The sequence below is a fragment of the Phalacrocorax carbo genome, chromosome 7, assembly GCF_963921805.1.
Source record: "Phalacrocorax carbo chromosome 7, bPhaCar2.1, whole genome shotgun sequence".
Taxonomy (NCBI): Eukaryota; Metazoa; Chordata; class Aves; order Suliformes; family Phalacrocoracidae; genus Phalacrocorax; species Phalacrocorax carbo.
This window is the reverse complement of record NC_087519.1, coordinates 21,010,455-21,037,545: the sequence shown is the minus strand read 5'-3', so window position 1 is coordinate 21,037,545 and position 27,091 is coordinate 21,010,455. Positions and strand designations below refer to the sequence as shown.

The 27,091-nt window shown below is 39.4% G+C and overlaps 1 protein-coding gene across 7 annotated transcripts in view; it reads right to left on the bottom strand.

Annotated features, from left to right (window-relative positions):
- Positions 1-27,091, bottom strand: part of TMEM266 (transmembrane protein 266) — an 87,667-nt gene that overhangs the window by 19,676 nt on the left and 40,900 nt on the right. For 4 of the 7 annotated variants that reach the window (XM_064456742.1, XM_064456744.1, XM_064456741.1 and 1 more), the window contains 4 exons: positions 23,259-23,332; positions 12,969-13,025; positions 11,098-11,236; positions 9,466-9,581 (listed from right to left, as the gene is read on the bottom strand). In XM_064456742.1, the coding sequence (XP_064312812.1) occupies positions 9,466-9,581; positions 11,098-11,236; positions 12,969-13,025; positions 23,259-23,332 (386 nt within the window). Of the gene's footprint in view, positions 1-9,465; positions 9,582-11,097; positions 11,237-12,968; positions 13,026-18,391; positions 18,448-23,258; positions 23,333-27,091 lie in introns of all 7 variants that reach the window. The other 3 variants (XM_064456745.1, XM_064456747.1, XM_064456748.1) reach the window with 2 other exon arrangements.

Genomic DNA, 27,091 nt, shown 5'->3' with positions numbered 1-27,091 from the left:
CACTGATGCTCTCCCAGGGCCCATGTGAGCTGGACCATTGTTCATATTAATTTAAAAATAATGACTGCCTCATGTTGGTCTTCTATTCTGTACATGTCTTCACCCTGAAGATATTTGACAGCTTCTGGACAATTTTGGACAAAATCCTGAAGATTTTGGACAATTTTTAACATATCTAACTGTGAAATCAATTGAAATCTTTATAGAAGACCACTCTTAACAGGCATCTAGGGATTTAGGTTCATGAAAAACATCCCTAATTTGCTAGACTTTGTAAAGAGGATTTCTGTGGAGGAAGGTTCTGTAAGCAGTACCTAGAATGGTCCTCCCCAACTAACTGGGCAAGGGGGAGGCACACCACAGTCCTCTTCCAGCTTGAAATCTTCTGTACTCAACAGTGTGCAGAAAACCCTGGGGAAGACTGCCACTTTTCTGGCCGCTCCCCTCAAATATATGAGCTGCAGCGGTTAATGACTTTCTGCAATCAGGAGTGTATTTGCCTCATCACTGGTGTTACAAAGCAGACACTGACAAAAAGACAGAAGCTACCAGGTACAATCTGATTGATAGGCACAGCATATTTCTCTTGTGTTTGACAGCCATAAGTCTTCCACAACACAAGAAGGAAAAAAATTTTTCTGGAGAGGCTGCAGAGACCCTTTAAACCCTTAAATAGGCACTACAGGATCCCACTGTCTTTCCCTTCTGCCATCCAGCAGAGCCATGGGATTGTGTGGCACAGAGTTTCTCTTTTTTAAACTCTTTCTAACATCAGTAGTACAGCAATGACCAAGTCATATCTAATTATGGAGAGTCTGATAGGAAAAAGCAAACGAGGCAAGTAATAGGCTAAGGCATTTAAAATTTAGCATTGCTGGGCCTCCTGTAGTTCAAGGCCTGAAAAGCCATAGGAAAGCATGATGCTATGGTGAGCCACACTGCACCTGCCACTCCACATTTACAAGTGAGATGGAATTAGCACCTCAATTCTTGAAAACTGGTGGCTAACAGCATGTAGGATAAATGAACCTAGTTCTGGCTTTTGCCTCTCAGATGCTGACTCAAATTACTTTGTTGTGAGATTTTGGAATCTGTAAGCAGACCTAGTTTGTTCCACTGTGGTCCACATCAGACATGGTGCAAACCCCAGGCATGCTGCAGAGCACCAGCAGTTCCTCCAAGCTGTGTAAGTGACTGGAGGGGAAACAAGACAGAGTTTCCACAGGTTTTAGAATAAGTAAAAGAGGAAAGAAAAAAGGTATTCCAGTTTGCCACATGTGGAGACTATCTGCTTTCCAGAGCATAAGGGAAGGAACTACAGTGACTGGAGGGCCCACTGCAAGACTCAAATCTAGAGCACAAAAGGGCACTACAAGCTTTCCAGATCACATTCAAACCATCTGATATAGGGATCTAACAAAGCACGCAGCTTTTTCTCTGTCTTGAATTGAGTGGAAAGAGGTCTGGCAGCTGCAGACAGCTGGCCACATGAATTGCTCATTGCTCTTAACCAAAGGACCTCTGGCAGTGGCAGTCAGAGGAGTCAGGCAGTATCAGCAAATTTCAAAATATAGCCCTGCTCCTTGATTCCTTCAAGGAAACCTCCATGGCAAATCCCAAATGGTGTTTTTTGTGTTAACCTACCAGCTAGGAAGAAATAGCAAACAGCTAGTGCTAAGACTTTTCCCAGGCAGCCTTGAGCTTCCTGAGGCTTAAGGCACCTGTGCCATGCCAGAGGTACCATGAAAGCACTGTCTGGAGTTCAACTTTACAACACAGAGAATTTCAGGTTTCACCCTTGACTTGAAAATCCCCAAATATCTTACATCTCACCTTTAAAGGGACAAAGGTACCTTTCCAGACACTCCCTTGGTTTAAAGGAAGAAATGCACTCAAACATGACAGACAAAAAATTAATTACTGCCTAACCATGCCTGCTTGCCTAGCTCAAACTAATAGGCAGTAAGAATTAGGCACCATTACTGTTTTTCTACATTTCATATTTCATCCTTCAGAAACTTTCCTGTCTGTCAGAAAAAGAAATATTGCCCCTAAAATGCTTAATTCTGGCCTAGAGGCAGGATATAATTTCTTTTTTCATGGAAAAGAAAAAAACTGGCAGGTGTTTTATAACACAAATAGATAAAACTACCTAGAAGTCAGGTATTTAACCAGCTTAGGCATTTACAAAGATTGGCTGAACCTTGTAACAATCAAAAGCTTGAAGGGAATCACTGCATTTTACAGATGTGAAAAAGGAATCTTACAGTGAGCCTACAGCAAAAATGAGGGAATAGACCAGACTTTCTGGTGCCCACTTACATGTTCCAATCGATAAAGCAAGCATTTCCAAATATTCAGATATTACTGTCAATCTTTAAAACTTCCATGCTCAGTCACCATCCAGTTTTTAATAGATGAGTTCATAAATTTTATTGCTTAATAAGGCTCTGCCAACAGGCGATGAACTACTCAGCCTGGCATGCTGGACAAAGTAGCAGTCTCAAGCCATTGCTTGAGGGGTCACCATGCTGGACAGCTACACTTTGCCCGAACAAGTCTTTATTTCCTATTTACATGGCAAAAATTACTATCTTGGATGAATCCCCACCACACAGACAGCATGAGAAACTGGAAACTACGGCAAAAATGACTACCACAGTTATTCAGGTGAACAGCTACTACTGCTGGTAATGTCAAAACCAGAAGAGGCTTTGCTGCCATCTTACGTTTGAAAGACAGAAATACATGCTTGTGCCTACAGCAGCAGCAGAAGCACCTGCTTAAGAAGATAGCCCAAACATCACATGCTAGCAGAAACCAAAACCTAGACCTGATGTCTTGGCTTGTGCAACACTTCCCTCATCCACTGCTTCAGGATGATAAGTGTATGCAGGACTTGCAACTTTTTAAGTGATATGTGAACCCTCTTCTATTGCTAGCTGCAAATACAATCCACATGCTTGTCTTATTTTCAGCTCTTAACACTGAGCTAGTTCAGCTGGTCTAAAATCCAGAACTGAACATAAGACTCTCAAGCAGATATGAGGATTGGATTCCAAGGCACAGGAAAGCAGCATAGTGCTCTGGACTTCAACAGCACGTGCAAGGTGAATAATAGCACACAGAGATGTTCAGAAAGATAACAGCAGAAACTGATGCTGCCTACAAAACCACGCAGCTGCAGCTGGTTAACACAGGCTCTCCCTTCCACTTTTCTGTTACCTCAGATGATCAGCTTCCAGGTCCCATTCATGTTTGCCCTGAAAGTCTATGTAGTCATTAAAACAGTGGAAAGCTAGAATTAAATACTGTTGTGTGTGTAAATGTCATTTTTTTATTGACAGAGAACAGGGCATTCATTGTATTAATGGTGTCCCGCATTCACTGTTACTGATGCAAACTGATCCATACGTGTTCCACAGAGATGCAGAGAACCACTCTGTTACAAACACAGAGCATAAGACAAAGCCAAAACCCAACTCAATATATTGCTTCCAAATGCAAACCCAAACTCTAAGTCTCTAGCATGTTCAAAAAGGGACTGGGTGGGATGGAAAAATCACCATTTATCATAAGGATTGATTTAGGAAAATGAAAGTACATTCAATAAAATATCTAGGAAAAGTTAAACAAGAAACAGATTTTTTTGCTCACAAAAGGCATGCATCTACTTCAGAGATCAGTTCAGTATTAATTGTTTCCAATTATTACTTCAAAATTATCCCAAGATATTGCAGAAGCTGGAATACAGTTTTGGCCACTAAAAGCAACCCACTAAAAACATAGGTTAAGTCTAAGAGAAGTGGGTGTTCCTTACAGGTGTAATTCAATGAGAAACTATATGAGCAAATTATGTTGTAGGCGCTTATATTTATTGAACATTATATTGAACACTGACCTCAGGCAATTCTAATGTGTAAAAGAGCTAATGAGATTGCTCTGACTGCATGTCATGCAGTCCAGGGAGAGTTAAATAAATCATTAAAAGGTATAAAATATAACAGCGTTTTTAAGTAAAAATTCTGGGCCAAGTTAAACACATGAAATTTCTATTTGCAGTAGGAACTGATGTAGCTATCTGCAGACTTGGGCCTCTCTAATACAGAGTATTGCAGGAGTGCTGTACCAAGAAAATTATTTTTCATATTTTCAGGTGGACCATCCTTCCTTCAGCCTATAAGGAAGGATGCATATTACACATATAATGAGAAAATAAAAAAGAAAAAAAAAGTCATACAAACTTATACTTTGATTTGTTTGAATTAAGACTTACTCACAGGTATCAGCTCTGTGTTAAGCATCTTGTAAATCCCGCAGAAAGCCAGTGGGCAAATAATGCTGTTGGTGTGGAAGATAACTTGATGTGATCGAGGAGATTAAGGCAACCCATCTCCTGACTCAAGATAATTACAAACTGAGCACTGGTCCACTCAAAACAGCTAGTGACATTATTTATCAGGACCTATGATATTATCATTAATTACGTATACTTTGGTAGCTTTTGGTGGGTTCTTTTATCAATAAGTTCCTAACGCACTTTGCAATGAAAAAAATATATTTGAAAACTTCATAGAACTACAGCATATTGCAGGCCGAAATGGAGCTGTGAAGGTCATGTAGTCCAATACCCTGCCTAAAGCAAGTCCATTTAGCTCAGGGTGCTGAAAGCCTGTCCTGTCAAGTTTTGAATATCTCCAGGGTTGTATATACCACAACCTCCCTGGCAATCTGCTCCAGTGCCTGGCCATTCTCCTAGTAAAAATGTTTGCCCCTGTATTTAATAGGAATTTTGCACATTCCAGCTTGTGTACTGTCACCATGCAGCTCTGAGGAGAGCCTGGCTACACCCTCCCATGAGGGAGTTGAAGACAACAATAAAGGTGCAATACACCTCACTAATGTGAAAAAAACACTTACTACCAAGAAAAAGGGAGATACAGACCTTCTCACATAAGAATGAGTAACTAGGTTGTCAGGCATGAAGAGAGTTCATTGATAGTAAATTTATGCTTACTTAGTGTTTTCAAAATTTGTTACGTGTTATCCTCTCATAGCACTAAACTTGGAAATATTTTGCCAGGAAACAAACCAGAAAGAACTATGGGGCACACTTGTGTACTTCCTCGCTTAAAGATTAGGTGATTATTTATAAGCAGGTAAAATGACAGAGACATACCCAGAGCTTCAGATAACATCTCAGTTTAGATGCCTGTTTTATAAAATGTGCCACCCATCCTACCTGATTTTTACAACATGCATGTAAAACTCAAAAAGGGACAGACTTAGCAGTGAATCATATAGTACTTCCCTTTAATGGTCTAGCAACAGAGTACGACTGACAGTTTCAGAGAGATCAATGAACATTTTAGCCAGAAGCTTACTCGTGTCTAATGCAGGAGCAATAACTTTGCTCAATTCTATTAGTGCTGTCTGTACAGAATGCCCTGCCCTAAAACTCATCTGCTGCTGGGATACAATCCAATGTTTATTTCCATTAGTTTAGCCATTGTTGGTAACAATAAAAATCAGGAGACAGTTGCAAACTAATGATTTATGGGAAGAATGAAACACGGGATGACCTTGGCTGCCTTCCATTCATGAAGAAAATGACTGGTAGTTAGAAATAAGTTAAAATTATTGCAAAAGGATAACATAAGTTATTTCTCCGATAGGTAATTTTACCAGCTAAATAGCCCTGTCATTAAACTAGCAGCTGTTTTACAAATTATATTCCAAGATAAAAAAAGAAATTATAGCCTCCATAGTTGTTGCAGCTTTGAGCATGATGAAAAACCCACTTCTATAGGAGCTGACAGAAAAGGAGCTCTTGTGATAAGGCTGAATACATAGTCTTGGCTGGACTGTACTCAGCTGAATAGCTCTTGTGGAAGTTAAGCAGAAAGGATCATGTAAGTAGATGTATTATCAGAAATGGAAATTCCTTTTCAGGTGATGCCAGAGGAAAAAAGCAATCTTCCCTGACTGGAATTTGCATGTTAATGAAACTTTGGAACTTTGTTTTGCAATTTAAGTTTTTCTGATAAAACAATACCCTCAGCAATATACTCTGTTCATATTTTTATAGTAATTGCAGAGGTACTTTTTTACCTTTACCCATTGCTTGAAATCCCTGTTACTGTGATTGTTAATGTTTCTCATGTTTTGTGAAGTCCTGTACAGCCATCTCAGCCCTTTCAGTGTTTTCTGCCTTGACTGCCCTCATATTCCACTCCCTTTAGATAACTTCTTTCTTGGCCAATGGAGAATAAATAAAACAGAAAAGTATTCAAACAGTTTCAGTGGGGCACTACAGAGAACAAAGCGGTGGTCCATGCAACTATAATTTATAAAATATATCCTGGTTTTCAGATGTATGGCTAGCCAAAAATTAACATCTGGAAAAAGTTTTTGTGTTTGCAAAAGTATGTCTCCAATGTCATTCAAGGATGGAAATGTACTTTATAGTTGTGATACCTTATCACTGGCCAAAAGAACATACAACTGACACAAGAAACAGAATTCAGAAAGTAAGATGAAGGGAGGTTGCATCTTTCCTGCTTTTATTTTTTTAAAGCAGGAACTCCATTTTGCCTGTCGTGTGTTGAGTACCAGCTTCAAAACAGGAGGGCATCGGACTTCTCAGAGAACTGGCCACCAATTATTTTTGTTTTAAATCTCAAACAAAACAGGTTATTTTTTTCCCCAATTCTTCTTCAGAAATAATGAATATTTTTTCTGAAACTTTCATAATAATTTCATCTGCAGAAGATGCCAGACCTTGAGGATGTCAATCCCAATTGCCTGACAAGCGGCAAAGCAGTAAGAAACTGAACACAGGGTCTCAGAAAAGGAAGCGCTGGGAAATCTTTCTAACAGGAATGTTTTCAGCCCTGTCTATAATTAGTAAATAAACACAAATCATCAGTGTGGTCACAAAGATACACGCTCAGGATGACTAACTATCTACATCCACTGCTGGGATGTAGACAATCATGGTGGCTTGCCCATTCTTCCCACTTGGGCTGGCACTGGTGAGCCCCAGCGTGTATCTGAGGCAACAGGCCAACCCCTATGGGCAGTTCCCAGCTATCCCATCCACCTGTGCCAGAGGTGGTGCTATACGGACAAGGCAAACTGGGACCCCTCCCTGCCAGTGCTCCAGATTTGAGAGCAGCCAGACCACCATAGGCAACCCTTCATTCAAAAACACACACATGCACACTTAAACTCCACAAAGGACCAATCCTTTAAAAAGGTCAGGAAAGATGATCAAATGAAACAGCAAAAACCTGGCAGAATTTTAGACATTAAATACCATTAGGAGTCATTTGTCCCACCAGATACTGTACACAGTGTTAATGTGGATATTATAATGCTGATGACTTGTTCTCAACTGAATTACGAAGCTATTAATTTACGAAGGAAGGATGCAGTACTTGTGTCAATGTCTTATGTTGCTAACTGTAGCAAATTAGTACATTTACCTCATATTATACAGCTGAGACATTTCTTTGGCAGGAAGTCAGGACAGTAAAATAAGAGGGATTAGTATGCTGTCATTTTTCTGTAGTCCATATTTTTCCATAGCTGGTGACACTTGAAAGCTAGGAGAGAGCCTGCTGTTTTCACGATTTACTCGTCTACCAATGCAGTATCTCTTTGTGCTTGATGCACAGCTAATGCTGTAACCATCAGAACTCATATGAGGGCTACTATACTCACACATTTTGCAAGCCAGGCATGCATATATGGAGTACATGGATCAGAATGGAGAGTGGCAACAGCTGCTCCTGAACCCCACTTGGGAAAACAAACCCATCTTTACTCAAAGACTATGAAATAGTAACACCAAAAATTGTTTAGAGATTGAGAGTTTATCTGGCTGCATAATACATTTACAAAAACGAATGTTTTCAAATTTATGATTGTAAAGAATTTTAGCCTAATAGCATGGTCTGACAGACTACTGCAACAGGACTCAAGAAATCACTGATTTGCCTAATGCGTTTAGTCAATGGATAATCTCTCCCCTGTAAAATGGGGTATATACCATTTCCCCATTTGTTTCACAACTATGACAGAAGCATTAATCACAATATCATTACGCAATGTTGTGATGAAGAGGACTGTACTTTTGCCACTGAAGATACTTACATAGTTGGAAGTAACTCATTTTTGGCAAAAGTCAAACCTAAGGTTTAGAAATTTGTTATGGTTAATACAAGAGACTGTCAAAAACAGCATTATGAAATGGCACACACTGTCAACAGGTCTTCCAAATGTATCCCATAGATGAGGCAACATAATGCCACCAAGACTTCTTTGCAGAATCCTAGGTTGAGATTCAGGAGACCTGGAACTAAATCTAAAAGGCCATTTGGGGACCTAAATACCAATGGTTTCACAAGTATTTTAGGTTCCTCGGTAAAAGATGGGCACCTAAATCCCTGCTTCAGATTATGTACCTTTTGGACAGTTGGTCTGTTCCAGGACAAGTTCCTTCTCCTCCTGTCTGCTCGGTCCTTCAACTTTTTGACCGATTGAGACATTCAGACTTACAGGTCTCCTCATTTTGTATTTGAAAAGCACCTACCACAAGTGGGGAGTTGAAGCTAGAAATCTCCAGGCTTTATTTGGACACCTTATAGTTATCCTTAGAACTGAAACAAGAAGTAAGTCACTTGGGGCATCATTTCATTGTGGCTTGATGGTCACCAGAATGCCCCACTTAGCCTGGGTCTTAACATATATACCTGGTTTCTACTTTAAAGGAGATTATTCAAGAACTCATCTGCATGAAACAAACTTCAAAAACTCCTGGCTCATTGTCCAACCAGTGATTTTACACCTTTTTCATGTAAATATATTCATTTGAGATATTTTAAGCATCACGTTCCCTTACCTCAAGACTGAGTCACTGACATTTCGGGGCCTGGGAAGAATTTTAAATCTTTACTTGCTTCCTGCAACTAGAAGCTTCTATTGCAATACTTTGAGTCTGCCAAAAGAGTCTCTGACTGACCTACAGAGAAGCTGCCTTCTGCATTTAAAGCAGGGAGATTCATTAGCTTTCAACTGCATATACTCTTCCTAGGAATATGGCCGTAATATAACTGCAGCCTCCAACCATGGCAATAACTTTTGCATGTTCTTAATATTATGTTAAGCTATTTGTACTCATTCAATAAATTACATACTGGAAGCGTTCTTCTTCCATTCTTCACATTTGTTTTCTTCCGCTAAAAAACATAAGCACAGCAGCAGAGGGAGACAACTACTGTTTGACAAATAGCATGCTGATAATATCCTGGCTGCAGCTAATACTTCCTTAACTCTGAGACTTGCCACCTTACAGCAGAAGGCCTAGTGATATTTCTCAAACCTTAGCTTGCAGCGAAGTACATGAACTGTTTGATTTGCCATGACAAGCTATGCGTAAATAAAGACATAACTGAACTTTACCCCTTGTTCTTGGCAGATCTGGGTTAGTCTTTCCAGCTGTTCATCTTGAATAACCTTTGCCTTCTCATATTGCTGAATCATCATCTCCATCTCCACTTTCACTGGAAGGACATAGGCTGGAAAACACAAATAAGCACTTAAAGTAACCCAGCTTGATTTTTTTTTTTTTTTTTTAATCAGAGGGAAAGCCTTTACAGACCAGAGAATGTCACCCCTTTCACTTATATCTAGAGAACCAGAGTATTTCTTATAGAAAGAGCACTAGAGTATTTCTTCTGGAGCAGGATTTCTAACATGTGAAATGCAAGTCATCAGCAGGGTCCAGATCTTGTTTGGTCAGATCTCTATTTGCCTGGCCGAGATGAAATGCATTCCACATGCTCTTCCTAGCTTCTGCTCCACTAATACCCATCTTTTCCAGTGTTTACCACAGATTTCCTGAACTGCTGGTAGGATTTTCTGCTTAGAGTTAGGCCCATCCCCTCTAAAACTGAACAGCAGGGCTTCCTTCGGAAAAGAACTATTCCAGAGCCCTAAGCATTTAATTCCTAGACTTTGTGGTAAGAAATAAGTCCTTAATGGAAATAGCAGACTAAGAAGGACATTTTTAAAAAACAAAAAGTCATTTATCTTCTATTGCTTTTCAAGCTACAGCCCAGTTTTCAATAGGTCTTCTGTATGTCTCTGGAAATTTTCCTCTTGTCATAACTATGGCACACTCAGACTGATCAGCAAACCTGTTGAATGCATATTCCAACACTTGGTATTTTCTGAAGCCACGTAAGATCCTGAACTTTTCTTGTACACTTCAATCAGAGGGCTATGAACTTGCCTCAACTCAGAATACAGTGTATTCCTGGGCATTTAAACCCGAAATAACAACTTGACTCTGATCTTTCACACATGAACAAAGTTACCCTTCATTTATTCCTTTTCCACCTCTTTTCCCTGTAACCTGCAATGCCTGAAATCACTGAACACAAAGTAGCCTACACTAAAGTCCTTGCTTCTGGCACAGTCACTGGTTCTGCTGTCTGCAACTTTGACTTGCTGGGGTTTTCTTATCTCCCCTGGTGCTTCCCCACAGAGGTCTGTGCAAAATAGTACCGATACATGCCTCATTATTATGCTGTACAAAATGCCAGCATTGCAGAAAGCACCTTCAGCATGGAATCACCAGGGTAAGAAAATGCTCCTGGGATCAGACATAAAAATTATATTAAGACAAGAACTTGGAAAATAAAGCCCCAGGACAGAGCTAGCTGTATGGAAATGGAGAGGGTACAGCAAATATCAGAAAAGCAGATTAGAAGCAATTATTTTGCAGAATCAAATTACATCTGGTGGCAAAAGACAGGAAGCAGGTCAGGGCATTTACTTTACAGGATGTGAAGGTGTGTAACAGAAAAACAAACAGAACAATTATAAAGGCTTGTAGTAAACAGGAGATACAGCCATGAACTTGAGACTTACTCTCCTCCATGGGAGTCATAACTCTCTTCTGTTCAGTACTTAATTTAAAATGTAAGAGAAAAGAGAACAATAGAAACAGTGGTGGCAGATTTTTAAAAAATCTCTTTTTTCTCAGTCTGCCAGGTAATTCTTGGAGTCACAAACTGAATCACCACTTACCATCAATGATCCTCTTCACTCTCCATATTCGTAGTGTGATAATAAGGCTGATAGCATCCCACGGGCTGCTGGGGCCATTAGCAACTGTTGAGGCCACCATAGGTGCCAAGGACAAGATTATGACAGCACCATCAAACACCTAGAGAGAAATCAGTTTTTCCAAACTCTTCCAAAAGATCATTACCCTGCCATTCCTGCTTGGGGTCTTGAAGGGCTCCCACTTTGCCCAAAAGAAATGCAATTATGGTACTTATTTGGAAGGGATATGAGAGGTGGCCAAGCCCCAGAAAGACTGCATCCTTTTTAGGTAGCCCAACAGAATTCCTTAGTGCATTTTATGAGGTGAGGAGAGACAAACTGTGGTGGGAGGGCAGAGAGAGAGAAAGGTATTTGGAAATGCTGGCCAAAATCCCCAAGCAGAGTGATGGACTAAATACTATTACAGCCAAAGAGTTTTATTATCATTGGTATTTATTACCTGTTACTTGGCATAATGCCATCCCAAAAAAGGATACAGTTCCTGCTCATAGATATTACTGTCTAAATGAAGAGATCAAGAGACAAGTAGAAAAAGATGGAACAAAGAGGCTTGATGGCTCTTGGCCATGTCTTGACTACAACATGTGTGTGGGAACAGCTGTGCATCAAGACAGAAAGACTCCCTGCTCTCACCTTTATTGGGCAGCTAGGTTTTCAAGGGTTTTGACAACTGGGACTATTCAGAATGATTTGTATAACACTGGTTGCATTGTGGATTAGATCAGAAAAGGCCATCGTGCAAAATAATAGACAGAAATGCATGAGTACATTTCAGAGCAAACTGGCAATAGTGTTGTGTCTGTCCTCCACCTGCCTAGCAGGGTAGAACAGAATACCATGTTCTCATTCCTACTGAGACCCGTCCCAGCTGCCAAAGACCACTGATTAATGCCTTGCATAAGGAGGCAGGACATAGATTTTAGCAGCATCACACATTCAGAATTGTGCATAGCAATTCAGTGTATTGCAAAGAAACACTTCTTACTGCCACCATTTGATGGGCAGTGAACAATATCACTCCATTCCAAATTACCAAAATAAATTATCAGAAACTGCTGCATTTAGACTCAGCAAAAAGAATCTCTGGATTGATAATTTAAATTTCACTTCAGTTTTTCAGCAAAACAAGTTAAAAGGTTTATAACTTTATTACAAAAATGTGCAAGCCTGTAGACGCACTTAAGCTCTGAGAAAACCCAAATTTTCTTCTGGTGCATCCTGTGCAGTATTAGTCTACCAGACAGTAACGAGAAGGAGCTTTTAATTTCCCTGATCTCCAGATTTCTGCTCAGATTGCGATTATATGTTACTTACAACACATGCATTTCCTTATCTGTCTCTGTAATAGTATACACATTCTACCTCATTTTTGAGGTACAAATTACAGTGTTTATCATTTTGCCAAACCATTATTTTCTATCAGAAAACTGCATACAATTTTTTAAACCAGTTCTAATTTAAATTTGATTATGGCAATTGGGTTACACAAGTCACATGCCAAATTTTACTCGTATTGCTCGTTATCTCAGGGTAACAGTATCAGCAGTTAGACTAGCACAGCTCTAGCAACAAAATAGACACGTAGAGCAAAGCCCCTGCAATCCCTTCCTTAATAAAGTATTTTCAGATGTTGCACTCCTCTGAGTCTCTTACAGAAAAAGGGACTGCATCATACAGCTATATATACATGCACATAATGAGAAGAACATGCATATTTATCTGAGTTAAAAGCTACTGTATTGCCTCAGGTCTATAACAAATCCACCCAAAGCAGTTCTTAATATTCGTACTGTGTCTGCCTAGAAAACCATACAAAGAGTAAGACTGCTTACCTCTACTTTGTTTTCAATGTAATCCCATATGCCAAGGACCACAATCCTCAAAATAGTCTAGTAAAATAGATCGGGGGTGGGGAGGGAGATGATGAAGGTTATTGTAATTTTAGATATCATTTAGTCCATTATCTATTTAGGGGATCATTTTTTGTCTTATTTAAGCATTACGCATTTCTTCTGAATAATAATGAGGATCTAGAAATAGCTACACTTATGTATTATGAAAGCAAGTATTGCTTTCCAACCACTATATTGACTCAGTGAAACTTCCATGAACAAGTTCCAAGTTCAAGTGTTCATCAGTCTTTTCATCCTCCTAAAATTTCTCTTTTAGACTTGTGATATGTAAATTACCAACCCTCCCTATCCCAGCCCCCTGACCCAAGCCTATAAAAGATCCACTGCAGGGCCCCCTCAGTTCAAATGGGGGAAGATTATCTTTTCTTGCCATCTTTCATGTGCCAGTGCTTATTGTGTTCTAAGAAAAGAGGCACTGCACCCCCTTGATGCCTAAAGATACTGACATTTCATCAGTCTAAAGAGCAAAGGCTCTTTTTCTCCCCCTCTGAAGTACAGGGCTGTTGTCTTACTATAAAATCCCAGAAAGTCATACGATAAGGGAGAAAAATATCCCTGTGATCCTCCTCTATTAAGCAAAACAGCTATAAGTAGCATCAGTAGCTAGAAAAGAGGAATAAAGAAAGAACACAGAATGAACCAATGGTGAATTCCCATTTAAAAAATCCAATGGCATCTTCCCTAGTTTTTAACCTGGCTTTCAGAAGACAATAAAAAAATAAAAATCAATCAACCAATTCATGACTGAATTCACATAAGAGCATAACTGATAGGGATGTTTTCTGCCAATGGCAACATCAAAGTCAGATTTTGACAGACACTACAGTCATGAAGAGTCTAACTGCAGCTGTGTGCCTTGCAAAGATCAAAATGCTACCTTCTCTGTTAAAGAACAGTCCTAATGACAGAGATCTCGTCAGGCCTATGCATGAGGGATGACCATGCCAAGAGCTATGCAGAAAAAATTGACTGTGATGAATATATGTATCTCCTCTTCATTACAAATGCAAACATATTAAATCCCAACCAACTCTGAATTTATGCCAAACATACCGGCACTAACCAATTGCAGAACAACACTGGATTTTTCAGTACTGTTCCTATGTGTGGTTTTGCCAAACCCCATGAGCCCAATTGTCTCACTTGGCCTGGGATGACTATGCTGAGCTCTATCTTGGCACTCCAAACCTGGATAACGGCACTTAATCCTGTTTTGCAGTGGGAGTCATGGTGCTTTCAGAGTCCAGCCTCATACCATCAATGAGCAGGAAAGTGAACCAGCCAATGCTTACTCAGAAATGGCGTATGTGAAGCGTTGGCCAAGTCTGGCTGTGAAAGGGAGTCGCTAGCCAGAAGAGAAAATGCAGCATACTCTTTCCTCTACAAAAAACTATGAGACTCTACATAGACACCAAGAACTGCTAATGCTGCTGGTCTGTACTCCTAAAAAGAACATTTTACTTCCAAAGCATTTACAAATGCAGCATAAGAATAAGGCTATTCACAGTAATTTCCCTATTAACCTATATGCTCAAGGTTTATATGCAGAGGAAGAAATGCACAACAGCAGCTCCTCAAATCCCTTAATGACTCCAAATTCACCAGCATGATGTGATGTAAGCGTAAGGAGTAAGCACACACTCTGCTGTACAACCAAGGCACTCCTGCAGCCTCAACTCAGGCCCTGAGCAGAATACTTTCAGGCAAAATCATCCTATCTCCTCCCTAAGCACCTCCCTCAATCCCCATTGAGAAGCTGCACAAAATGCTTAAGTACAAGTCACTCATGAGCCCACAGGTTCAGCTATACAGGTTAATCTGGGGTCTGCCACAGCAAGTTCCACAACAGGTAACCGTCGGGAAATGCATGAGGAAAAACAGTGCCTGCCCTTCTTTAATGCTTGGGATGTTACTGTTCCTACAGCAACCCTGTAGACAGCATACAGAAATCAGGCTCATTTTCTTCTACAATTAGGCAGCACTTATGAAATCTAGGTCAATGAGCAACTAAAGGATGTCTGAATACTTAACACATTTACAGTAACTGATGGTGAAAATCCTTCTTCCTTTGGACAGGCGTGCACCAAGGTATTTTCACTTAAATAATAAGGCATATCTGCACAAAGAAAATAGAAACACTGTCTCACAACCCTAAATATGATTTAACATGGTGCTGTTGAGGGAACATAAAAAAGATTTCCCTTTCTGCTTTTTCAATTCCTAACTGCAGTGTTTAAATCAGACTGTGCTACAGTCATATTAATGGGTCTGAGCAGTCCCACAGGCTGAAAGCTAGCACAAGTGTTTTCATTTTCAGTCTGCTGGTATGAATTGGCACAAGTCAGCAACGACTGGAAGGCTACTCAGCAGACATTTAATACAGTAATGGTTGTTGGTGCAACCTCTAGAAGATAGGTCTCTTCACAAAAAACGCCTTGATGATTAGCATCTTTGCTCTCAGTTAGAGCAGACACACTGTAGGACGGGAGAGCGTGAGGGCGGAATGAAACCAGAGATGCACTCTCCAGAACAAAGTGGGCACAACTGAGGGTTAAGCTTTAAAAACATTTGTTCTATATTGAAGGTCTTAGAGCTATGCACCACTCATTATCCACCAGCTTACCACTCTTAAGAAAAAACCCACATCACCACTGAAGTTGCAAAAGCCATGTAAGGCTTCCTTGGTGCCCTGAGTGAACCAGGCACCCCAATAAAGTACCATGAGCGAGTCACAGACTGTGTGCATCTGGAGGCACAGATGCTGTATGCTTACTGGCCAATCTTCACCAGTGGCAACTCCAGACTAGGTTTAGCTTTCTCTACTCTCCCTCTGTACAAAGCACAAGATCATATTCACTGCTGCTGCCATAACGCTTACCCAGAGGAGTCTGAACCAAGTAAATTTGGACTTCACTGGGCAAATCTTCCTCACTGTTCAATATAATAAATACTTTGACTGAAATGAAAGTATTGGTGTTACTTATGAACAACATTTTAGTACTTTTACTAAGCAATCAAAAATATATTCTAAACAAATACATATTGTATTTCATTGTGTACTTTCTCTGTACAGAACTTAAAAAATTAGAACCTGTAGCAGAATCTGAAAAAAAAACCAGACGGAAATTAATAATCCAGGGAAATTCCTACATACTGTACATAGACCAAACTGACAAATGTGTATGAATTAAAAGAGAATTTCAACTGTAATATTCATCACAGACAAAACAAATGTTAGTCATGACTCTACCATTTGTAGACACAAGAAACTAAGAAATAGGGGGAAAAAATGGAGCAGCACTGCTGTTTCCTACTGATGTGTAGGCGTCTTTCAGCACCGCAGCAAATGCACACACATAGTTTTGCACTACACTACAGGCATTCTGCTTTTTTGGACACATAGATATGAAAGCAAAATATTAAATATCAGCATGATTATTATTCTGTTAATGGCCATTGCCAGCATGTTTTTTTGTGCTTAAAAAAAACCACTTTAACTTCCCTTGACTGGAAACCTTTTATTTAGAATGTCCTTAACATATTGGTTTTTTAGTTATATTTGAAATATGTTTTTGTTTTCTGAGAAAAAGCTGATTTATTACATAAAAGCCTGTCCACTGCACTAAAAGACAGTACATGACTGAACATATCTGTTAACTTAAGTTGGAGTAAACCCAGATAAAAGTAAAATTTTAAACAATTTTAAGACAGAAATGTAATTTCAAAGCTGACAGCGTCCCTTGGTGATACACAGTTGGTTGCACAACGTTAACTGTCCGCAGTGAAGTTTATGAAGAACTGTGTGATGCTGCAGGTTTTCTCTCTAATTTTGTAGGGAAACCTGGCCAAGTCCTTTGCTGAGACAGCCATGTGAATTCCCACAATCTGCATGAGCTAGCTACATTTGTCAGCTGACTGCAATGTACATTAGGTCATTTTAAATACTTTTTTGCTTGCACAGTTAATATACAATTTACTATTCAGTGACTCGCTGTGCCAACTTAACCTGCAGTGTAAAGAAATCAAAAGGAGGCAGCACAGGAGGTGAAGCTAGCCCACCAGGTTTAGCTAACAACAAAGAAAAACTCTGCCTTTCAAGATGGGGTAGCAATAGATGGGATGGAGTGGCGTGGAAAGAGTGTCTTTAGAAATGTTCTTCCTATCTTCCACTGCCATACAACTAGTCTATCTGTTACAGAGGGTCTTTACCTCTGGGTTGTACAGAAATGCTTGAAGACTAAGCTTCTGTCTTTTGGATATTATCTCACAAGCCCAAATATTTATGGAAATCTTTCCCAGTGTCCCAGTTTTGGCTGGGATAGTTAATTTTCTTCCCAGTAGCTGGCACAGCACTGTGTTTTGGATTTAGTATGAGAATAATGTTCGTAACACACTGATGATTTAGTTGTTGCTATGTATATGTGTATTGGTCAAGGACTTTTCAGCTTCCCATGTTCTACTGGGTGCACAAGAAGTCGGGAGGGGGCACAGCCAGGACAGCTGACCCAATCCGGCCAAAGGGATATTCCACACCATATAATGTCATGCTAGGTATATTAAGTGGGGGGAGTTGGCTGGGGGGCAGCGACTGCTGCTCGGGAACAGGCTGGGCATTGGTTAGCAGGTGGTGAGCAACTGCCTTGTACATCACTTTGTATATTCTTTTATAATCATTATTATTAATATTTTCTCTTCCTCTGCTGTCCTATTAAATTGTCTTTATCTCAACCCATCGGTTTTACTTTATTTTTTTTTAACCCTATTCTCTCCCTCATCCCAACCAGGGAAAGGGGGGAGGACGAGCGAGTGGCTGTGTGGTGCTTAGTTGCCAACTGGGATTAAACCACGACACCCAGAAAGAATACCTTGTACCCAATCTGTAATTTATAACCTCTCCGGTTTGGGCCACAGAGGCCTTAGCTCATTCACTACTTAGAAGAATCTTATTTTTCCATCTTCTGGTGTGCCTGTCCTGACATTCTGCATCAGCTGTTCTAGTGCACGCTACCCCCAGGCCACCAGAGCATGGAGGAACATGTTAGCATCTTTAAACTGAGACATCCTTCTGTTTTGAGTGCATAGGCATCCTCCTCACATGGTTTCTCTTCAGTCAAGGCTCTGAAAGGAAATATGTAACTACTGACCGCACCTCACATATTACCGAGTACAAAGCACTCCCCACGTACTGTACCCTGTAAATGCTGTGGCTCTATTAGCACACGCGGTTACATAGGAATAATTAACTGCAAAAGCCTGGTGATGCTAACAGACATGAACGCAGTACATTGTTTTTCATTGACTACAACTAATACTCCATTATATCATACAGTATCCAAACGCACCTTTGCATAAACACTGCAGTTATATTTGTTCTTACGTTCTCCCATAATATTTGTTCCTAGAGAGAGAATAAGAATGAATCTTAAAATGACAACTCTGGATAGATTTGAAAGGGCTTTTCAGGAATAGAAATGGCTTACTACAGATGCAGTATACTACCATAAGGTGAAAACTAGTCTTAAGCAACCTTGCATCAGAAGTTCCCTCTGGGCATGATTACACTAGTGCTAATTCTTATATTTGAAATGCACCATGTAGAAAGTGCTGGACTGTCAGTAGCAAGAGGTGAAAGCACAGATGAAGCAGCGATAGAGCACACCATGTAAGTCAGGTATATTCTTGGAAATGAAATGGGCAGATTGGCATTCCAAGAAGGTGCCTAGCTAAATTCCTAGACCTCTACAAAACCATTTTCCCTAGCAAATACTCTTTTTTTTTTTGTGAAGCAAGAAAAGTAGTTAGAAAAGAAATTTCACAGTATATTAAATATTTCGGTTTTTGCACACTAGCAAAGACGCTTAAATTTACCTCTATGAATTATATCACCGTATAAAATCCATATGTTTTTTCCTAGATCCCACCGATCAATCCCTTTAAAAACCAAAACAGATGCAGCCAGCAATGCAGTGCATTTATGCACCATGAGAAAATTTTTGTGTACATGAAATGAAAGCAAACATCCAGAAAAGAAGTCACAGCTTATGGAAGATTTATAGAATTAATAAAAAGATTGTTTTCTTTCTGCTTAGCTGTTAGAAGCTCACACACACAAAAAAATGTAACAAAAGTAGCATAACTGATTTCTCTAATGTAAAATTATCAATTTGTTATGAAAAAATACATATGGGAAGGGCATTATTTTCTCTTAGTTCTGTTATTTGGGATGTTTTTCCTTTTTAACAGAACCCTAATAGTAGGGTCTTCCTTAGTAGATTTTATCCCTTTCGAGGATTGCTATTAACAAGGAGTAAAGTATCAGACTACTATGAACACTTCCTTTTAACATATAGGATGAGGAAAGTCTTGGGGTTTTTTTCCCCTCCTAGAAATTAAAATCTAAAATGCACGTCAGCCATAGCTGATGAAACAAATTATCAGCTAGGACCCCAGACTTACTCTACTCACTTTGAGAACTCGTTTCTTGGACACAGACACCAGAAGACTTCATTACTCCCAGGGAAACACTTGAAGTGCTGAAAGCTAGCAGAATGCCTGAGTGCTTGGCTGACTGAAGCACATACAGAGCAATGCAAACAACTTCAATTCTTGCACGCAGTCTCATCAACCTTAGTGGAAAAGCAGAACTGAACAACAGCTACATAATCACATATTTGTGGCAATGTGATAAGACTATTAAAGTACAGGCAGACTCCAATCCACTTACCAAAACACTGTGACATTCCCCATCTTCCTTTTCTCAGCCAACTATTACCAAGGCTGAATTTGCCCTCTTGACAGGGTGTAACCCCGGCCTTGCCTTGCTGTTGGTACTGGGGTTCCCCCCAGTGTCTTTCTCTTCTCTTCTGTCTTAACATCTGGGTAACATTTGGTGCACAGACAAATCATAGTGATGTAGGTAAACAGAGACAAACATACAGAATCATCACCACTAGTAAATCCTGTTCAAATACTTGGAAAAACGCAAAAAGAGCTGATGTGCACTTCACTCAAACACAGATATTTTAATGTGGAAAGTCACAGATCGTGACAGATAATATAAAATTAACAGAGTGCAATAAATTCATTTAAGGCTTGTGGCTATAACACAAGCGTAGAGAGAGCAGGACTATCCTGTGAGAGTAGCTACTTGATTTTGTTGGCAGCTGTTCTGCTGGCATTTGCCAGCCGCTGGCATGCTTGTCGCTTTTGTTTTAACCAAGCACACAGCCAGTGCCTGTTTAACTCCAACATGATAGGACTGTAATTACTTGTAATACCTTTATAGCACTAGCTTTTAATTGTCTGTACTTTTCCAAAACATTCAGATTTTGTGCTGAAAGCTTTCTGGTTTTTAACAACTTTGTATTATTTGTTCTCTAAGTCTGAGCTGAGGCCTTTCTGAAGAATTATGTATCCACGCTCAAAACTAATGCAAACCAAACTACAGAATAAACATCCAAACTTAGGACATGGTAACTGGCTATGGAAACAACTCTTTCTGAACGCCAGAAACCCTGATGCCTTGCTTTGAGGAAAAAGGCACTGACTGAGGGATTAATCAACCCTCAGCAGTTGCCTATTACATCCAAGCAAACTAATTAAACCTGCTCATCTCTGGAAAATCATCTTGGCATGTATAATCACAGACTGCAAAATCTCACTGTAACATGCAACCTTATCAACAAATAATTCCAAACAAAGTCAGCTGACCCATGGTATTGGGATTCAGAGGGCAAAAAGGCACCAAAAGAGTAAGTAAATAAAATTAAAATGGATTTAAAAAATATTTCTGTGATCTGCAATTTTTGCAATATTTCATAACCTCTTGAAAAATCAAAAGTTTTTTATTTGGATGAGAAAAAAATTAAACCTCCTATTTTTCCTCTGATGAGATGCATTTCAATACAAACAGATGTGCTGTTGCTCATTAAACCAACCTGGCACAAGGCCAACCCCAGCAAACCCAGTAAGAAAGGTACACCTTCATTCTTTTACAGATCTGTGGTCTTTGAAGCACATCCCGTTGCTCTGTGGAGCTACCTCTGTTGCTTTAACCAAGTGAAGCACTCTGAGCTGCAAAAGGAATCAATATCCAAAAAATCTACTCCCCTTTTGCGCACCTTATGTGGCTGCCTTGTGGCATCATTTTTCTCTAGTGTAAATTCAAACCATAATCAAATAGGTGAAGGAAGATACTTTGGAAGACAGAAAGAGATGATAAAGTGAGTGGTAAGAAGTTTATTAAAAAAATAAGAACAACAAGTAGACAAAGAAAAGTAGTTCCAAATACCTAATACAGAGAGGAGAAAAGCCAACACAGATCCAAGAGGAGGTACACACCAGTCAGGCAACCAGTTTTGGCTCTGTGAAGTATTTCTATTATTGTTTTCCTGCAAAACACTTCTGAACCAGTCCATCCACCTATGTGGGTACTCTGTCTCAGCAGACCTGAAACAACTAGCTTCTTCCTTGAGACAGATGAGGCCTTGAGGGTCTGTCTGCTCTGCCACAACCAACCAACTAAAAACTGTCAGCCTATGAACTGATGTATGGAAGGCATACAGGAGCAAGGCACTGTGTCCGGGTTTGAAAAGAATGGTTGGTGGTATAAGTGAATGAAAACAGAACCTGAGACTACACCCCAGCAGAAGGAAACCAAGGACCACAGGAGAAGTTTTTTGTGAAACAAGCTCCACAAAGCAGCAAAGACCCTGTGAGCGTGCATGTGCAGCCATGTTGCTAGCAGCAGCGTTACAAACTGATGCTGTTGGGAAGCTCAGGATTACAGGGAGCTCCACGGTGCTAATCCCCACTGAAGAAAGATTCTGGGGGAGAGGGGAAAGTACTTCTTTACAGGGAACAGACTCCATCTAGCAAACCTGTACCTTTGAAAATTAGGATGTGCAATTCACAAAGGAAAGACTGCAAAATTTTTTAGGTGTTTAGATTTTTTTTCAGTCATTTTACATGTATCCTACAAGCCACAATCACCCTCAAAGGATGGGGAAAGTAATCATATCTATTTGTGTAACTGCAGCACCAGAAGACTAGGATGCAAAGCATTCTTGAAACTCCTGACTGTTATCAAGGAATCCTTTAAGAAAGTACTCACTGACAATCTGGCAACACCAACTAGAAAATCCTTGTTATGAGCAAAAATACAAAGTAGAAATGCAAAGTGATGTATGTAAATAAATGTATTTCATTAATAGAAACATTGAAACAAACTGTGGTATAATACGGTGAGTATGAATTCAACACAAGCGATCTATCAATCATTTGCAGATATCAGAGCTTCCTGGGGTTTTTTTTGTTTCTTTGTGGGCTTTCTTTGTTGTTGCTGTAACCTTCACCTAAATTTACCACAGAGTGAACACTTTAACATCTGATCAGATGATAATATCTTCTCCTGTGGAACTAGAAAAAAATATTTTCAAATATTTAAGTCCAAGCTGTCTTCCAATTTAACAAACATGAAATGTTTTTTTGTGACACATTATGACCTGAAAAAAATAGCCTTAAAAATATTTTGGGATATTTCAGAAGTAGTCTAAATGTCTCAATACCAACAGCTTCTATTTGAATAAAGCTGAAAACTATAACAGATTATCCCAATTTGGTCATTTGTTATATCATGACTACAGACTTTTCCAGTGCAGACATTCAAACAAATTTTTGCAAAGAAATTCACCATTTGTTTCATTCTCTTACTGTGTCTATACGCACCAACCTAGAACATCTAAACTACCTACATAAATTGTGAGAGGAGATAATTCCATTCTTAAAACAGATCTTTTTGTAATGAAAATAATGGACCTTTATTCCTGAAGAATATCTTATTCCTATACCTTATACCCAGTGACACCGATAAGATTTCTGTGAGAGCAAATGGATTAAACTAGTCTTGTCCTCTGTCTGTAGTGCTTCAGATAGATTATTTCTTTTTGTAGTTTTCCAATTATAATTTGTGAGACAGTCTCTTCCATGCTTCCTTGCCAATTCTAGGCGACTGACAAACAGTGCTAATCTAAACAAGATTCTTTAGTTTGCTCAGTAGAAGCAGCAACTATTAATTTTTTTCTTTTTTTCTTAAAGTACACTGTGCAACATTTTTTCACAGTCAAATTACTATTAAACTATTGCTAATTCCAGTGACAGCACAAAAATACTTTGCAGTTCTAAATGTGGTGAAAGACTGATTATACATACCTCTGAAAAGAAAACAGACAGGATGACTAGGCTGATCCAGTGAACTATTCCTGCAAACTGTGAAGCACTTGAAACTGCAATTAACACAATACAATGAAGCATCATTATTAGTACTGCTAAAACTTATATATGGGTGAAGCTTTCTTTATTAAATTTTGTAATGGAAGTACCAGAAAGGGGATGGGATGTAATGGGACATAAAACTCCAGCCCTGTCAGCTGCTCACCCTAATTCAGGCCAGCATGTTAGCAGCTGCAGCAGCTGTTTATTGGAGCTTCTACAGATAAGACTGCTGGTAATCACTGACATCCACATTTTAGGTCTTTGATGCTAGGTCACTGCTGCATGCTTTCACTCCATGCACTGCTTTAGTAAGAGATGTGTGACTAAATCCTGTATACCTAAAAATCCAGTTAGAATTCTGTAAGGAAACAGAATGCTCTACTATCCCCCCATCATTCCTTGTATTCAGTCTTTGACAATTTAGCTCAGATGATCAGTAATTATCTGGAAAAGGTGCTTAAAAACTAGTGCTCAAACAGGGCTTCAAAATACGTTTCTATAATCTAACTAAATAACCTAGATAGGTAGACTTTTGCACAGCTCTCCAGATGTGACATGAACAGCCATGACTGGGTCAGAATCCCATTCCTCTCAGAGCCAGATTTGACTCCAGGAAAACCAGAGTGAGAGAAGCAACAGAAAGAACCAACGTCATTGTTAATTGTCAATAAGATCAATTCTTAATAATTTAATTTTAAGGAGTTTGTGAAATGTCAGTAATTCTAATTTGTACAACAAACTTAACTTGACTATTTTTGTACAGTCTATTTCAGGAAACGTGGCTGTCATTTGGACAGCTTTGCCTTTAAGCAAGTTTCTATGAGAACACTCAGGAAAGTTACAGTAAACAAAATAAAATTCCAGTTTAAGTAATTGGACACACAATTTCCTTTGTAAGCACTCTTCAGAAAAACAGTGACCATTCAAATCACTTATGTTCACTTCATTTTAAACTCCTCTATAAAGTCTGTAAAGGGTAAGTTAATAAGGTAATTTATGAAACTCTGGATTCTACATGCTAACTTCCCATATAGGTACTCCAAGCATGCAGATTGTTGAGGTAGTTATTCCACTTTCAAAGTGGAATGACTATAAACAAAAGTCCTTTCAGGAACTGACTCAGGAAAACATATCTGAATTCATTAAAAGTATGATTTTACAGAGTACTAAAGCCTTGCATGGACACTCACTGGCATTAAATCAGGCTTTCATTTGATTCAACTTATTTTGCTTGCAAGTAAAATTAAACAAACTCAGGCAAATTAGTTTGCTGCAAGACTACATAAGAAGCTCTATGATATGGGCTGTCTTTATGGGTTTAAATGAATCTCTTGAAACCTGGAGGATTCCTTAATAAGTAAGTTCAACTGAAATTCTGTGATCAAAGTTTCCTTCATTGCTGACAAAACAAAGCAGAAAGCTAAAAGGGTCCAGTATCTGAACTGCTGGCAACTCGTACTCTGAAGGTCACATGCTCTCAAGTTTGGAATAAGGGAATGAAGAGGAAAAAAAACCTCTTTACTTCAGGGTATTTATCAGTCTACCATCCCTACAGCAGACTTTAAAATAGTCTGTGTGGTCTTGCAGTTTCAGAGAACTACTGTATAAGTTTAAGGCAATCGATGACTGTGTGCATAGAGATTCAAGACTGTGGCAGAAATAACTAAGTTCCAAGAACATATAGGGCAGGCACTAAATAAAGCACCTTATTTTAAAATTAAAACTTATTTAAATGAGAAGGAGAGGTTGTAAGAAGAAATCAGGATATGAAGAAAACTGTTAGTATGGGCTGCCACTGGAACTCTCACAGCTGGGGCTTGATGAGAGAGAGTTTGCTGTGGTGCAGCGAAGGAACTACTTATAGATGAAACAAATGGTCAAAATATGATACCTTTAACATTCCCAAGATACCATCTTTACAGGGTGGCATAAAGAATAAAAAATTGAAACCATTTGTAAGCTATTTTTCAGAGCTGTCGATTGACATACAAGGCTCCAGCTGCCCCTTAGTGGACAAAAAAAGATACAGCAACCACGAATTTGAAAAGAAAACCAATTTCTGACGCTGTACTACCTGTAGCAGAGTGCTGGACACGCTGCCAGACAGTGTGCAATTAAATTGCCAGTAAAACAACGAATTTGAAAAAGCCGTTCAAGCAAGAAGCTTTTGTACGAGAGCTGAATCACTAGCCCATACACTGAATCTGGATATTTGCCTCTTCCAAAACACTTCATTTCAAAAATGCAGTGAAAAACTACAAAAACAGGAGAAGGGTCTTCTCCAAGAGGTGCTCATCCCTGCTCTGTGGTGGTTTGGATACATCACTAGGATTCAGTTTGAGGCAAAGCACCTAAGCTGTTCAGCTTCTACTTTTATCTGGAACAGAATTTCACGTTTGTTGAACTTGTAACCCTTTTTTCCCAAAATTGTAGTTAAAAGCCAAATAGTTCTGCTTTATTTCACGTTTTGCTTGTCTGTTGCTATGGGGAAGAAGTGAGTGCAAATCCAGATGCTTTTTAGTCACAAAGAAGATGCTTCAGTATCAAATATGGAGTACTGCCAACCTCAGACTACCTCCTCCCCCCTTCCCATCTCCTCAAAATCTTCAGGAGGGGTGGGATGAGGAATACATCCTGACAAACTCTGAGTGGCCATTATAGAAGCTTGTACTACCAGCGCTTCCCTTCGGCAGATGTTGTTCTTGGTGATGATTTCCTGGCAGATACAAACTACGCTGCTTCTGCAAGGAGCAGACAGCAGATACTCACTGCATGTTTTAGGCAAGCCCTGAACCCATCCTTACTGAGACACTGCTGCACTGCAACGGGCATTTTCTTTGTACAGCTATGCATGCACTCAGACAGGGCCCTGATCCAGCAACCAAACAGACAGGAGCAGAGCTTTTCAGCTTCACAGTTTTCAGGAAGGCCTGATGCCTTTTACAGACACACCTGCTGTACCTGATTGCAGAGGGAGGACAATACTAATATGATTTCCTGAGTTGCTTTCCCCCAAAACTACTGAACACGAGCAAGGGACAGCATGCTCTATATTTCTGAGGAGTGGGGTTTGGAATCTGCCATGACCCTCTTTTTTTGAAATCAGGTGCAAGTGGGTTAATATACATCTATTTCTGCATTTGCAAAACATCACAACATATTGAAACATTATTTTTTTAATGCATGTGAAGAGCATTGAAGATAGGACTAAAAAAGCTTATAATAAGACAGACATATATAATAAAAGATCTATTATATGCCCCCTGCTTTCTGGGGTTTCTAATTCCAGCATGAATATGCCTTGTGCTAAAACACCATAAAAGGTCTCTGTCCTTTTCATGTGTGTGACCTACACATTTGCAGATATGGTCTCCATCAGTGACACTGACAGTTCTGTGTATGGCAGAAGTGCACAGTACAATGAAAGACTGCACTAAAAATACGAGAGGAAAACTATGCTCTCAAAATGTCACAGCCAAAGAATACACCAGTCTTAAAAAAAAAAAGGAGGCTTCCTAAGCAATTACAGTCTATAACATGGATTAGCAGTTGTTATTATGAACAAAACTGGCAGTGATGTGCCATAACATATCCTAATGAATTGGTTGATTTCACATAGAATAAGGAATAATTTAAAACCATAATTACATTTTTTATAAACAGCCTAATGGCTCTTTAGAACCTTAACGTGTCACACATTCCTCATATTACACAACTGCAATACTTATATCAGCCCCACCAAGATGGCCTTTATCCAACTTAAAAAAAAA